This window comes from Ambystoma mexicanum, chromosome 4q (genome assembly GCF_040938575.1).
Source record: "Ambystoma mexicanum isolate Mex_15411 chromosome 4q, UKY_AmexF1_1, whole genome shotgun sequence".
In the NCBI taxonomy this organism is placed as follows: domain Eukaryota; kingdom Metazoa; phylum Chordata; class Amphibia; order Caudata; family Ambystomatidae; genus Ambystoma; species Ambystoma mexicanum.
The window spans coordinates 268813901-268830397 of NC_090928.1; the positions used below are offsets into that span (position 1 = coordinate 268813901).

The window sequence follows — 16497 nt, forward strand, 5'->3', positions numbered from 1 at the left end:
ATCACATTGAGCTTCGGCAGCGTTGACCTCCACATTCGTGGGGTAGGGTAAACGGTTAAATGGAGTGGGTGCTCCCTATTGTGAACAGAGGCCGATGCTGCTGAAAATGGGTACCACCACAGATGAGGCCCCCTGGACTCAGAGGCAGCGAGCAGAGGCTCACAACCTGATACCACCTTTTACATCATGCCCGCATGGACTGCTTTCCCACCAGGTACAGTAGCCATCTGCACACATGTGCCAACATGTGCCATGTGTAGACTGTGTAATAGGACCCCTAGTTGTGTATTCAAATCATAGTATATTTAACACGTTCATAAGAATGTATTTAGAAAAAGTTCAACATCCGGAAATTCGCAATAAAATAGATGTGCTAGTACACCTTTTATTGGACCAATGGCAGCCATAGGCCCATCTGGCAAATAGGCGCAGAGGGGGCGATTCAGGAAGACGTTACTCCCGCTTACCCCTGACCTGGAGAGAACTCTATTCACAAAAAGTAGTGAGTAAGGATTATGCCAAAGTTACGCATAGTAACGTCCTTGTGAATTGGCCTCCTAGGCTTTCAGGACTACAGAAGGCACCTTGTTTCTAAAGGTTTTTTAAAATACTGTGCATGTTGTTGGTTTCATTTCTGTCCCCTCTTGTTTTGCCAGGTAGACAAAGTTAATTGAACCACAGCACACATATTTGTGTTTATTAACTTTGATGTTAGTAATTATGACACGATTTCTTATTACAAAAAAACCCCAAAGAATGAATGGAAAAGTAAACCCTCATGTGCACAAAGACTACTACAATATGTGCAGTGTGTGGAGCTTTTGGTGTGATCCCTGCTATTCTGTGGTTAGAAAAAAAAGCTTGTGTTCCATCCCAATACTTTTAAAATTGTTTTTATTGGCGTTGTGACATGTAATGAAGATGGCATCAACAGTTGATTCTATACAGAAAATATGTAATTATGGCCAGAAAAAGAAGAATACAGGGCACGTAAATACCACGACCAACATAAACACATACAGATAGCCGCTTACTTAGTCACAAGGAAAACGATGAAGAGATATCGAAAAATGTAGAGTTGGGGAAGAGTTGGGAAGATACAAGAGGGCGCCAGATCAACCACTGGCTCTACACAGTCATAATGCATGATACATATTACTGGAAGTACCAGTTCAGATACCTGCACCAGATAAGTTCACATTCTATTAATTATTCTCCTGCGCAAAAGACAGTTTCTCTAAGCTTTTTTGTGTTTCAAAGTCCTCAAGCCATGTCTCAACTGATGGGCAAAGAAGGTCTTCCATTTTCTGAGCACCTCTAGTTCTGATGATGTAAACCACAGACTAATCATTGTCTGTGGAAGAAAGTAATGAAAACAACGATACTGTATATGTGGAAATCTGACATTACAAGAAATCGCCGAAAAGTGCCCTGAAGTTCCAAGATGTAAACGTTGCCTACATGGTGGTTTGCAAGTCCGAAGGATAGGTCTTTTCCACATTTCCTGGAACATGCCTTACTGTTGGATGCTTGGTTTCTTGGCGCTCAACAAAAGCATACATCACCATCGCCACCACCAGCACTGCCAACAGGATGTACAGCTTCACGTAGACACAGAGAAAAGTGCTGTATGCGTAGGCTATGACGAAGCCCAGCGACTCCCAGAGGCGATAGTTCGCAAATGCGGCCTCCTTGTGATCATCAAACAGAACTCCGTAGAGGGCTGAAGGAGACAAAATGCAAGATGTTATATCTCACCGAGCAATCCCAAAATGTGTGTTTACAAAGGATCTTCTTAATTCTTGTTTTTGACCTAAGCAGACTCATTCAACCATTGTAGGGAGTTGTTTGTAGCCATACTCCTCAAATATACCTACATGAATAATGTGCAACCAATTATCACATTCTTTGGCACTTCGTAAGAGGGCAGGTGACTGCCCACTCAAAGCATGTTTTTGGAAACACATTGTACAATACTTCTTTCATCCTTTTAAACTCTTTGGGTTAACTATTTTTTAACATACCTCTGTAACTGCCATGGGGTTTCCCCTCCAGTGCCAATGCCTTTTTAGTGATTTTGGTATTTCGCCATTCAATACCTCCTAACGTTTTCTGTTTCATTAACCCCTTAAGTACCAAGGACAAGGTATCTCGTCCTTGGCAACAGGGAGGTAATCCCAAGGACAAGATACCTCGCCCTTGGCACTTAAGGGGTTAAGAAGTCATTTAGCTAAAACCTGAATTGGCCAATTAAATGGAAGAGCATCAGTCACTTTGTCCCTATCAACAGTCACTTTTTCACTTGCAGTTCCAGTTTAGCAATATTAATAAAGGTGCATTAGGCCTAATTATGCAAGATTTTGGTCTATTGGATGTTTGGAAATTGGAACATCCGACAGGTCGGGAATACACTTTCCATTCGGGGGCGCATGACATTTACTCACGGTTGGATAACATATTGACCTCCGGTGTAGTGACACAGAATTTTAACAGCTGCGAGATTGAGAGTATTGTTATTTCGGATCATGTTCCCGTTAGGATGAGTTTAGGACTGTGTTATTCGTCAAATAAAACACAAACTTGGAAAAAGAACACTGCAGTACTAAAAGATGAAGAAGTGAGGCAGACTTTGGTGAGGGAAGCAGTGGAGTACATTACACATAATTCAAATGGAGAAGTGGGAATCAACACATCGTGGGAGTGTTTCAAAAGCGTAAAGAGGGGGGTGCTAATGAGACTTTCTGGAATAAAAAGATAGGAGATGGACAAGGCCCTGATTACTCTGAGTGCAGATGTAAAAGAATTGGAAAAGGATGTGATGTGTTCGCCTGATGGTGAGACAAAGTTAAAACCTTTGAAATTGAAATATGAATTGAATAAAAATCTGAGTGAAAAAGCAGAGCGCGCCCTCTTTAGAGCGAGATGTAATTATTACGAGGTCAATGAAAAGTGCAACCGTCTATTGGCACAACGTTTGCGTGTGAAAGCTGAAAGTAGAGCGATTTGTGGGATTGCGAGGAATGGAGGCTGTGTGACTTACAACCCTCAGGAAATAAATGATGAATTTAGAGACTTTTATGAGAAGCTTTACAGTGAGACTGAGACGGTACAGTCAGTGCAGATTGATGACTTCTTGATGAGTCAGTCTTTGGAATGCTTATCTGCGAGAGGACCATTTGGATTTAGAAAAGGAAATAACAATAGACGAGATCAGGAAAGCTATATATGACTTGAATGAAGGGAAGTGTCTGGGTCCAGATGGTGTGCCTGCTGAATTCTACAGAGAATTGCCTGTTGAGGTTCTGAACTTACTTAAGGATACTTTTATTCATTGTAAGGATAAGGGTAGACTAACACCCAAACTTAGACATGCTACCATTTCATTACTCTTGAAACCAGGGAAGCCTCCTCTGGATCCTGGCAGCTACCTGCCAATCAGTCTGATTAACTTGTACTGTAAAATTCTTTCAAAAATTCTGGTGAGCAGATTAGAGAAGGTGTTGGCGAGGCTGGTTCATCCAAATGAAGCTGGTTCTATAAAAGAAAGAGTATTAGCAATGGACATGAGGAAGCTTTTGCTGACAATATCAGAATCAAATATGTTGGAAGTGGAGTCAGTTGCCTTGTCATTGGATGCGGAAAAGGCCTTTGACCAGGTATATTGGGAGTTTTTATTCAAGACTATGGATCGAATTAATTTTGGTCATGGGTGGGTGAAGTTGCTCTCTACGAACCATACAGCAGAGGTGACAACGAATGGCAGAGTTTCATCAATGTTTGAATCATACCGGGTTGTCCACTGTCGCTGTTATGTTTGTATTAAGCAGAGTAATAAAGCTGTTGTTAAAGTCTACAAAGCTCACCTTGACAGATCGATGAAACCAAATGGGAGGACCAATGCAGCCGTGAAAGTTACCCTGAGACAGCCCTGACCTCTCCTACCCAGGATAAAGTAACCCAGGAGAAAGGGCAGGACTGCCAGGGAAACCCTCTAATGGGAAGAAAACCCTGGTTGAGTCCCCCTTCGTCTGGATCAGGAGGAAGTTGAAGTGGAAGCTTCCCCGACGGATGGCAGAAAAGGATTTCACACGGGAGGCTTCTCCTAAGAGCACGGGAGAGGGAAAATTAGGAGAATGTCAGAAGAGGGAAAATAGTAGAACAGTGAAGGGGAAGCAGAAAGTAATCCTCTCACCAACGAAGGAACGAAGTTGGAGGAAGACTGTTCAGAACTGGAGATCGGAAGTATCGTGGAGCAGCGGGAGACTCTGGAAGGAATGAACAGGTGAGTAAGCTAATCGGAGAGAGGGGGGAGCCCTAAAAGGACTAAACTTACTCTAACGGAAGTCTAGGAGAGATGGGAAACAAACAAGTCTGCCGGATTGGTCTGAATGAACAGTGTGCAGGCGAAGGCTGAAGGGAGAATCTGTATGAGGGTAGAGAACAGAGTTAGGAGAAACGGAAGGTACAAGTAGTTTTGATTAGTGGAGGTAGGTAGAGGTTTCAGAAGCGAACTCACAGAGCTTCAAACGCAGAAGCGACGCGAAGCACCGTCCGCTTCGATTCCGGATAAAGGATCACGTGAGCAGTTGGCCGTACGTCGAAGAGACGTGCAAAAACTGGACCGCTGCAGGTAGTACGGGGAATCTCACGGGCATCCATCTTGGAACTGCTCGAAAGCAGAGTGCCCACAAAGACCATTTGCAGCGATGTGTAACAGTCGCCCCTGCTTTTTGCACTCTCAATAGAGCCTTTGGCAGTGGCTATTAGATCAGAGAAAATCATTTTAGGGAGTTACTTTCATGGAGTTACACAAAAACTTTGGCTTTATGCAGATGATCTTCTTCTTATGATATGGGATTTAGCGACATCTATTCCAGTCTTGATGGACCTAATTGGAGAATTTGGTTGGGTCTCAAACTATAAAATCAACTGGTCTAAATCAGAGGCCTTACCATGCTGAGATTTATGTAATGGATCTATGCTGCAAAGCCTGGGCTTTGGGTGGTGCCTTCAGAAAAGGAAATATCTGGATGTACGGCTAACTAGAGACATGAAAGACATGATGGATGTGAACTTCAAGTTAACAATCAACAAGTTATCAGCAGTCTTTGAACGCTAGGATTCTTTAAAGTTGTCCATAGGCTGAAAAGTTAATGCATTCAAGATGACAGCTGCATCTAAAATAACATATGTCATGAGTATGATTCCACTTCCTCCAAAGAAGTCATTTCTGAAGCACGGCTTGTTTCTATGATCCAATTTCTCCTGTGGGAGTATAAAACGCCAAGGTTAAAGAATTGCAAAGTGAGAAGGGAGGTTTAAACACCCCAAACTTTGCTAGATACCATCAGGCTTTCATGGTGAGACACTCTCTACCATTGATAGCAGAACAGTTGCATGATTGGGCTGTTGCTGAGTCGAGTATGGTAGGTCCTTTCTACCCTATGGCAGTCCTGTCAACAACTAGTAAATGATGGGGAGCAATGTCTGCATTAACAGATTTTCTAAGATCAACCTCGAGTGACATGGCTTTGTCTCTTAATTTGACACCAGTGCTAATGGGCTCTTCATCAATATGATTAAATCCAGCAGTTACAATTGAGAATAAAACCATATTCTGGTCTGACTGGTTTGTAGCAGGGGTAAGAAGGATTGATGATCTATTCGAAGGAAGATTGTGGCTATCATTTCGTGATTTGAGAGCAACATTTGGCCTGGTTGATTGCACGTATGGGGATTACTGGAGGCTTAGAGGAGCAGTGAATTTGAAGACGCTTGATGACTCTGATCTGGTGACTTCTATGAAGACCAGAGGGGGACAAGAGCATATGGCTTCAAAAGATGTATAATCTCTTGAGTGCAAAAACAAGTGGGAATGATATGCTTCTGGGCTCCTGGTCACACTGTCTAGAAGAAGATATGAAACAACGTTGGGAGGCAATGTGCAAACGCATTCCACGAATGTTCATTAATATTGGTGAGAGAGCATGACAAGTGAAATTAATTAATAGAGTATTTTGGACTTCGGATCGCAGAACTGAGTTCAAGTGATAGTTGTTGGGGGTGCAGACACTCAAAAGGCACTCTTGAACATATGCTTTGGGACTGTTATAGAGTGAGAGCATTTTGGACTGGGATTACAGACGTGATAAATTAAGTACTGAATTTTGAGAGGGAGTTTATCTTTTTAACATTGATTCTGGATGAAGATTCTGATCTGGATGATCTGACATATCACCAAGTGTCATGGATTTTGAAGGCGTCATTGGCTGCGAAAATGATCATTTTACGCAATTTGAAATCGGCTGAGGCTCCATCAATTGATTCTTGGTTGACGGAAATGTACTCAATTTGTAATAATGAAAGAGTTGTATTGAGGTTGCAGAAGAAGGAGAAACTATTTGATAACATGTGGAGCAGTTTCTTAATTCTGGAGTTGGGTTGAACTCATACAGAAGAAAAATATGGCAATGAGAAGAGATCTGGATATTGAGATAAGTCTGCATCAATGTTATGATGCTTTTTCTAAAATGGTCATTGATTTACATGTCTAATTAGATTTTGAAGACTTATGTAGTTATGTGGGTTGTGTTTTTTTGTTTTGTGTTTTTCTTTTTTCTCTCTTCTTTTCTCTCTCCTCATCCTTTTACTCTTTTCTGATTCTAATTGAGGTACTTCTCAAAAGGCAGGAAATGTTTTTATTGATTGTTTAAAATAGAAACAGATGTTATTGTTGAGTTCAATTTGCATAAGTTTTATATTGTTGTAAGTTTTATATTGTTGTAAACTAAATAAATGAGTTGTTCCATGGAAAAATAAATAAACAAATAAATACATAAATATAAAATAAAATAAAGGTGCATTAATAAACTGACATCTTTGCAGTCTATGGTACTCACAAATAATTTAGCATTGCGATATAAATGGCGGCACCCTTTTATACCACCAAAATTACAGAAATAAAGCCAAATTGGAGGCTGTAAATCTATTAAAAAAAAAAAGAATCTGCCAAATCCATCAAACCCCATGGAGACCTATGGACTCCGGAATAGGCATTTATACTGCCGTTGCACCACTTAGAATCCGGTGGTGAATCGACCATACTGTGGGTCCGATTCAGAGCTTGTGATAAAAAGTGTGTGGAAATCCAACATACTCCCCTCCAGTTTCCAGCACCATCATTCTGAGATGGGTGGACATATTGCAGAGTAAGTTTCATGCTTTCCAGCAGCAAAAGCTGCTAAAACCTCTCTTTGTGGTTTTGTGGTTTGGGGGGGGACATGTGCTCCAGTAGCATAGCAATGATTTCCAAAAAGACTGCCACTTTTCAAATTTAAGCATGTTTTCATAAACTTTCATTGAACTAGAAAAGTGGCGCTGCAGTCTGAGAAATGCTATGTACATAATGTGGAAAACTGTGATGTGGAGTTTAACGGCACCTCCTAGGGTCCTGTTAATGAACGCCTCTTGTGGCTGGTGCAGGAAGGGTGTTCTAGCCTCTGAATACAATCCTTGCCAGCCCTTTAGATGTGAGGTGGTTGGCAAGGCTATTGCCATGCTGTAAATCACGGCTTTGCAGGAGTGGCAGACTTCGTTTGTTGCTGCCACTCCTGTATTACTTCGAAATGCATGTGTTCATGGAAAAGTGTCTGTCAACTCAGACCCAGCACTTTTACATGATAACACGCACCTCTGAATCAGGCCCCTATTGGCAGAAACGGTAATCAAGTTTGATGATACCTCAAATTCGCAATGAGGCCCTGCACTTTTACAACTGTGAAAAATACTATTTTGCTTTTTAATGTCTTTGCTCGCATCTCCTTTTAACCGTCTATCTGAAAATCATTGCAACTTTTTGTGCATGGTTGGTGATGCCAGTTCTCCAGTAGTTTTCTCCCCATTCATGAATTTGAGGCAGGAGAAGGCCAATAGAGCATTGAGCAACTGTTACACCTTCTCGAAAAAAAAACTGCATTCATTCATAAATACGATAGTATTGTCTTATGGAGCTTTTCATGTCCATATATATTGATATATTTAAGTTATGGTTACACTGCATATAGACGGTCCTACCGATTTAGATAGTTGCCAAATTTGGGGATATCAGGCAAAGAAATGTGAATACAATTTGGCCAGCAGTTAATGTATGAACATTGCACCTATAAATGAGCCACTGACGTGGATATGGAGAATGAAAAGCTTTCTAATAATGAATAATTAACACAAGTGTGGAAGCCCCTCTACTAAGAATGAATATGGTTCAAATAACCTGTTCTACGGAATTTATTCCACTCAGGAGGTCTCGTTTTAGCTCACTGCACACTTCACAGAGAAGAAATATCTATTTGCATATCAGTCTTTGTCCCATCCATAAGGGAAGCCAAGTACCGAAATGCTAGCCAATTTTCCTCTGAACAACAGTACATCAGCAAACCCAGACACGTGTTTCGGCCTAGTCGGGCCTCCTCAGTGAGGTGAAGCTGAGCCTCTCTAAGACACATTGAGCAAGGGCTCCACATCTAAATTACCCCCGGAATCGCCTAAGGCAAGTATCTCTAGGTAACTGCACTGGGGCTCAGTTAATGAAACAGAGTCTACTAGAAGGGAGGCAGCTATTTGTGATTTTACTGGGATGTCATACCTAGCTCTGTTATGCTGCCAGCATCTCTCTTCTTGACTCTGTGCATAGTTATGAAGTGGCCAAAAATTTGCTTTCCTTGGGTTTTCCTGCCAAGGGATATCTTCTTGGGGTTTTATGAGGCCATGCCATTGTGTAATCTATCTGTTCCAGGGTATTTAGCATTTCGGACTTTCCATAAGGTACGGGTATACTATTTAAATTTCTCAGGTGGTAGTTTTGCAATGTCATTCAGGAATGTTGTTGAGTGATTTCACGACTGCATTGATGTACATGCAAGGAATGCCAGTGTCTCCTGTTCCTGTACAAGTGTCCTATGGTTGCAGGGGTTTGAAGGCCACACAGGTGAGATCTATGGCAATGCACATGAACAGAACCCAGCTACTATGCCATAGAATGCCTCATTATTTAATGAGGCATATATATATATATATATATATATATATATATATATATATATATATATATATATATATATATATATATATATATATATTCACACCCCTAGACCAATTAGGAGGTGGTGTGATGCCCACGGACATCGGACGCACCCGCTGATTGGATGTCCAAAAACGTGAGGTGAGTCAAAAACTTTGAAACGGACGCCATGTTGGATTTGAGAACCACGCCCCTAGTCCGCAGACAATGCGACAAAAACATATTAAATAATGCAACATTGCACTTGTCCAACTAACAAAACTATGTCTGGGGAGGTGAGGGGTGATGAGGATGGGTGGGACATGGCCATAAAAAGCCAAAAATCTGGCGTTTTTCGTCTACGAAGTCTGCAAATGTCTCAGGTGTCCAGGGTTTTTGTGGAGTTTGCAGACATTTGTGGCAGCTTCAATATGAAAAATATTCAAACAATTCGTAAAATTTTGATAGAACATAATTCAAAATGTCCCATCATCTTGTTAGGGGACTTTAATACTGTCCTTGCTGAAGCTTCTAGGGCAGATATGATAGACTGTAAATCAGGACCACATAAATCTGAAGCCACTAAGAGACATGCAAAAGGCTGGAACCAGCTGATCAGAAATGTTAAGTTAAAAATCCTAAATGGTACAACTACAAGTGACCCGATGAGAAAACCTACGAGAATAGGAAGACTTAGCATTACATTGTAATTAATGAGTTGGCTGAAGATATTGTCAGTGATATGACCATTGGCAGTAGAGAAGAGAGTGATCATCTTCCTCTCTATCTACTTCTAATGAATAGCAAACTACAGAGACATGTCTATGATATGGTTGTAAATATTGCAGTGAATAATGCGGGTAATCGAATAACATGGAATCCCATTAATTTGAGAAAAGGTAATCAGATTGTTGAAACAGAACTTGAAAATTTTATTGCCTATTGCCAGTCAATAACAGACATCAATGATTTAAATATGCTTGAATCATATGATAAAGCAATAGCCTCAGTAAAAATAATAATGTACAAAAACCAAAATATATTTCTACTAGCGAACTGTGGAATAAGGACCACCAGAATATGCCTAAATACAAAATGAATAGTCACAATGCAAAGAAATGGTTGCGACAAACAATGAGTACAATCATAGACACTAATATACAGGATGCACATTTGAAAATCAAATCTGCTAATACTGAACATAGGAAATTGCTGCGATGGCATAAAAGAGAGAAAGCAAATTAAATATGGCGTACTCTGGCCAATTTGTCTAAAACAAATAATACTCAAGGTATATGCACAATCATTAATCAGACAAAAAATCATGCACTTCCTGTTATTTCTGTGGCTGAATCTGAATGGTCTACCTATATTGGAAGAACATTGGGTGCAGCGGAACCCTCTGATGAAACCTCAACAATGATGACTAGTAAATGGGAATGTTGTTTATCAGTAGAGAAAATCAAAGAACTAATCTCTAAACTCGCTTCATCTAGGGCTATGGGACCTGACTGCATGTGTAATGCACTTTCAAAACTGTCATCAGACAAATGGGCTAACGCCCTATATATCTATTGTATGGGTGGATAGGTAAGAACAAAAAGGTGACAAAAACATGTCAGGAAAGCAGCACATTACCAATACATAAAAAAGGCTGTACCAAAGACCCAGGTAATTACTGCATGTTAGCAATGCTGGATATTCCAGCGAAATATCTTTGCTAAAATATTGCATATTGAGCTGACCCAACTGATTAATGATTGTCATACATTACCTCCAAATCAATCAGGATTTTGAATTAAATCCTCCACCTTGAACAACATCTCCATTGTAGTTTCTGCTATTAAATATACCTCGTCTAGACGACAGCTTCCAGTATCTGCGGCATTTATAGTCTTCTCTGCTGCATTTGACACTATCCTAAGAAACAGACTGTGGAATAAGCTGATGCACTGGAATATCCCTCCTGGTTTACTTTCCATGATCAGACTATTATACACAAACACCTTTGGAAAAGTCAGACTAGATGGGGATGGTAAAGTGTCTGAGCTATTCTCAACAAGCAGAGGTGTCAGGCAAGGATGCAATTTAGCTGGTACCCTTTTTAATTTTTATCTTGCACACCTACCAGAGGCCTTCAATGAAACATTGTCAAGTGATCTAAAGATTGGTCCCTTGAAAATATGTTGGCTTCGTTACGCGGACGATCTTCTCTTATAAGACTACAGACCAGCAGGTCTTCAATATAAATGATCAGTATTAGAAGTATTTGCGTTGAAGAACGGCCTCAAGATAAATATTAGTAAGACAAATGTTGTAGTATTTTCAGGAAGATTGAACCGTGCACCACAAAAACAAATTAAATGGACCATTGATGGCCAAACAATCTAAATTGTTGAATGTTATATATACCTAGGGGTAATCTTGGATCACCATCTATCTTGGAAGCAGCAGTGGGCAGATATAAAGGCAAAATGTATGAACAGTACTACGGCATAGAGCCATTTTATTGGGAAACAAGCAGGGATTTCTATTAAGACAATATTGTTGCTATATAAGACAAAAATTGTATCGGGTTTATTGTATGGAGTGGAGATTTGGGGCATCAAATTAATGGTGGAATCTAACAAATTTGAAGGCATAATTTTAGATTTCGTATGTCAAAAGCCCTATCCAACAAATACATTATTTTAGAGTGCAATTTAATGTAGATCTGTGATGTTGTAGAATACAAGGCTGCTATACTATATACAAAGCTATGTACTTTAGCCAATGGAACGTTAATGGTAGAAATGATCCTGTCATTTAATCTGATAGATTCAAATAAGGTTTTACAAACACCTGATTGGTGGAAATACACATATTATAAATGGACAAAAGAGAATGCTATTAGTTGGTTGGTTGGTTGACATACTCTACAGCGAAAATTAAATTCTTGCTGAAAAAGGAGATATTGGCTTTCGGCCAAGAAAGGGACACGATGCAATTATCCACAAAAAGTAATAGAGGCATGTTTTTACAGTATAGAGAGAATTGCCTTGGTATCCTGCCTTATATAACTGCATATCCTGATGCTAGCACAATGTGCTGCTACCTGATTTTGAAATTCAACATTTCTGAATGCCTTGACATTTTGTGGGCTAGACTTGCCATCGTGAGAAAAGAAAGAAAATGTCGGCTATGTGGGAATTATCTTATTGAGACAGCATATCATCTGAGCTGTGTGTGTGAAAGTTTATCTGTTATAAGAATACGATATGTCAAAGCATACAACAACAGTTGTGATCTAAACAATATGGATGTGATCTGGAAGGAACTCCTAACAGGAAATAATCTTAATATTATTTACCATATGATGCACTTTTATGAGTATTAACTCGCAATTCTTAAACAGTTATCTCAGGATGATTTTTACTGAATTTCAGAGTTCTTTTAAACACTTTTTTATGATCTATGTAGTTTGTTGTATTTTTATACAGAATGTTTATTGTGATGTATGAGGAGATGATGATTTTAAAATGTATATGTAAAGCCTAATTTGGCTATATGCATATTAAATAAATAAATAAATAACTTTGTAATATGGATCATTTCCCATAAGGTACGGGTATACTATTTACATTTCTCAGGTGGTAGTTTTGCAATGTCATTCAGGAATGTTGTGGAGTGATATCTACAACTGCATTGGTGTAGAGTAGCATTATACATTTAATTCACATATTTGTTAAAAAGTGTGAGTGTGATTGCTAGGCAGCTACAGGGAAAGTTCTCTACTTTCTAATTACCTCTCATTGTTCTGACCATGAATATTGCAAGATGTTGAAACTCTCAAATGAGGCCGGTATATCTATTGGCATAATGTATTGCCAGAACACCTCTGATGACACTTGTATGTCATGTACACTTCTTCTTTTTCCTCAAACGTTTATGCTATAGCATAGTACTAGCAGATGTAGCTCTCAAGTGCACCTCCATAATAGCAAGCATTCATATTCATGATTATGTTGCATGCCTCATGCATGATCTGTACATGCAAGGAATGCTAGTGTCTCCTGTTGCTGTACAAGTGTTCTATGGTTGCAGGGGTATGAAGGCCACACAGGTGCGATCAATGCCAATGTACATGAACAGAACCCAGTTATGCCATAGAATGCCCTCATTATTTAAAGAGGCATGCATATATACAGTAGTGGCCATGTAGTTATGGTTAAGTTGGTGTTTCCATAGGAAGAGCACTTTTTGGGCGGCTAATAACTTCGCTCCCCCTGGACGAATCCTCACCAAATTTTGCAAAAAAAGTATATGGCCCACTCTGAATCGTTTTGCAAAGTTTGGTGAGGTTTGGTCCAGGGGGGGGCAAAGTTATAGGGGGGTCCCAATTTTTTTTTTCCCTTAGACTGAATGGGAAAAAAACTTTGCTCGCGCCTACAGCTCAAACCGCTGGACGGATTTTCACCAAATTTGGACCAGGAGCAGCGGCTTGGTCCCGAAAGCATGCTTTTGCAAATTTGGTGAAAATCCGTCCCGTAGTTTTTTTTTTAAATGACCAAAAAGTAGGTCAGAAAAAATTAGTGATATCTGTGTTTGCTTCACAGACACACTTCCCTGTTCGCTCCGCGGACAGGACGGGGATTGGGCAAGCGGCTTGCGTGATGTCCGCGGACATCTGATGTGCTTTTCTATTGGCTGCCGTGAAGCGTGCAGTGCGTCTATTTTCAGAGACGCCCGCCATCTTTGTTTATTGCATGAGAGGCTTTGTCAATAGGAGCGTAGCGAGATCTGCTGCCTGCACAGTGTAGACGTGGGCTGCCTGGCTCTGCATCGGCCACGAGTGTACCTGTAGGCAGTAATGTTTCTAGTGAGGCGCAGGCCCTCGTGTCTCTCTCCCCTGCCCCCAACCCCTGCTCATGGCCCGTGTCTCCCCTGTTCTCCCCCACCCCCCGCTGATGCTCCGTGTGTTCCTCCCGTTCCCCCCACCCCCCGCTCATGCCCCGTGTCTCCCTCCTTTTCCCCCCAGCCCCCGCTCCTGCTCCGTTTCTCCTTCCCGGTCCTCCCGCTCATGCCCCATGTCTCCCTTGGGTTACCCCCCACCCCCCGCTCATGCCCCGTGTCTCCCTTGTGTTACCCCCCACCCCCCCGCTCATGCCCCGTGTCTCCCTTGTGTTACCCCACCCCCTCGCTCATGCCCCGTGTCTCTCCTGTTCCACCCCACCCCCCCGCTGATGCCCTGTGTCTCCCTCGTGTACCCCCCAACCCCCTGCTCATGCCCCGTGTCTCCTGTTGCCCCCCACCCTCCGCTCATGTCCTGTGTCTCCCTCGTGTTCCCCCACCCCCCGCTCATGCCCCGTGTCCTCCTCCTTTCCTCCCCACCCCCCGCTCATGCGCCGTGTCTCCCCTGTTCCCCCCAACCTCGCTCATGCCCCGTGTCTCCCTCCTTTCCCCCCACCCCCCCGCTCATGCTCCGTGTCCTTCTCCTGTTCCCCCCACCCCACCGCTCATGCTCCGTGTGTGCTGTTACCCCCACCCCCTGCTCATGCCCTGTGTCTCCCTTGTGTTACCCCCCACCCCCCGCTCATGCCCCATGTGTCCCTTGTGTTACCCCCCACACCCCGCTCATGCCCTGTGTCTCCCCTGTTACCCCCCACCCGCGCTCATGCCCCTCCTCCCCCCACCCCCTGTCCATGCCCCGTGTCTCCCTCCTTTCCCCCCACCCCCCGTTCATGCCCCGTGTCTCTCTCCCCTTTGCCCCACCCCCCGCTCATGCCCCATGTGTCTCTCCCCTTCCCCCCACCCCCCGCTCATGCCCCGTGTCTCTCTCCCCTTCACCCCACCCCCCGCTCATGCCCCGTGTCTCCCCCTCCCCTGTCACCCCCGCTCATACCCCGTGTCCCCCTCCTTTCCCCCCACCCCCCGCTTATGCCCCGTATTTCCCCTGTTCCCCCCACCCCCCGCTCATGCCCCGTGTCTCCCTCCTTTCCCCCCCACCCCCCACTCATGCCCCATGTGTGCCCTGTTCACCCCCACCCCCCTCTCATGCCTGTGTCTCCCCTGTTACCCCCCACCCCCCGCTCATGCCCCGGGTGTGCCCTGTTCCCCCCACCCCCTGTGCTCATGCCCAGTGTCTCCCTTGTGTTACCCCCCACCCCCCGCACTCATGCACCATGTCTCCCCTGTGTTACCCCCCCACCCCCCGCTCATGCCCCATGTCTCCCTTGTGTTACCCCCACCCCCTGCTCATGCCCTGTCTCCCCTGTTACCCCCCACCCATGCCCCGTGTCTCCCTCCTTTACCCCCAACCCCCGCTCATGCCCCGTGTCTCTCTCCCCTTCACCCCACCCCCCGCTCATGCCCCGTGTTTCTCTCACCTTCCCCCCACCCCCGCTCATGCCCTGTGTGTCCCTCCCCTTCCCCCCACCCCCTGCTCATGCCCCGTGTCTCTCTCCCCTTCCCCCAGCCCCCGCTCATGCCCCGTGTCTCCCCTGTTATCCCCCAGCCTCTGCTCATGCCCCTTGTCTCCCCTGTCACCCCCCGCTCATGGCCCGTGTCTCCCTCGTGTTCCCCCCACCGCCCCCGCCCCGTGTCTGCCCTGTTCCCCCACCTCCCGCTCATGCCACATGTCTCCCCTGCTCCCCCCACCCCCCCGCTCATGCCACATGTCTCCCCTGTTCCCCCACCCCCCGCTCATTCCCTGTGTCCCCCTCCTTTCCCCCCCACCTCCCGCTCATGCCCCGTGTCCCCCTCCTTCCCCCAACCCCCTGCTCATGCTCTGTCTCCCATGCCGCCCCCACCCCCCGCTCATGGCGCGTGTCTCCCTCGTGTTCCCCCCACCCCCCGCTCATGCCCCGTGTCTGCCCTGTTCCCCCCACTCCCCACGCCCCCCGCTCATGCCACATGTCTCCCCTGTCCCCCCTCACCCCCCCGCTCATGCCCTGTGTCTCTCTCCCCTTCCCCCCACCCCCCGCTCATGCCCGTGTCTTCCTCGTGTTCCCCCGACCGCCTCCCGCTCAGCTCATGCCCCATGTCTCCCTCCTTTCCCCCAATCCCCCGCTCATGCCCCGTGTCTCTCTCCCCTTCCCCCACCCCTCGCTCATGCTCCGTGTCTCCCCTGCCGCCCCCACCCCCCGCTCATGGCCCGTGTCTCCCTTGTGTTCCCCCCACCCCTCCGCTCATGCCCCGGGTGTGCCCTGTTCCTCCCACCCCCCGCTCATGCCCTGTGTCTCCCCTGTTACCCCCTACCCCACGCTCATGCGCCGTGTCTATCTTGTGTTACCCCCCACCACCTGCTCATGCCCCATGTCTCCCTTGTTACCCCCACCCCCCCGCTCATGCCCCATGTCTCCCTTGTGTTACCACTCACCCCCCGCTCATGCCCCGTGTCTCCCTTGTGTTACCCCCACCCCCCGCTCATGCCCCGTGTCTCGCTTGTGTTACCCCCACCCCCA

General features: G+C 44.7%; 1 protein-coding gene across 1 annotated transcript in view; it reads right to left on the bottom strand.

The window, feature by feature from the left end:
- Nucleotides 1-884: 884 nt before the first annotated feature.
- LOC138467664 (protein unc-93 homolog A-like) overlaps nt 885-16497 on the bottom strand; it is a 322638-nt gene continuing 307025 nt past the window's right edge. Inside the window, exon 8 of the mRNA XM_069607845.1 lies at nt 885-1723. Within this exon, the coding sequence (XP_069463946.1) occupies nt 1458-1723 (266 nt within the window). The 3' untranslated portion in view covers nt 885-1457. The remainder of the gene's footprint in view (nt 1724-16497) is intronic.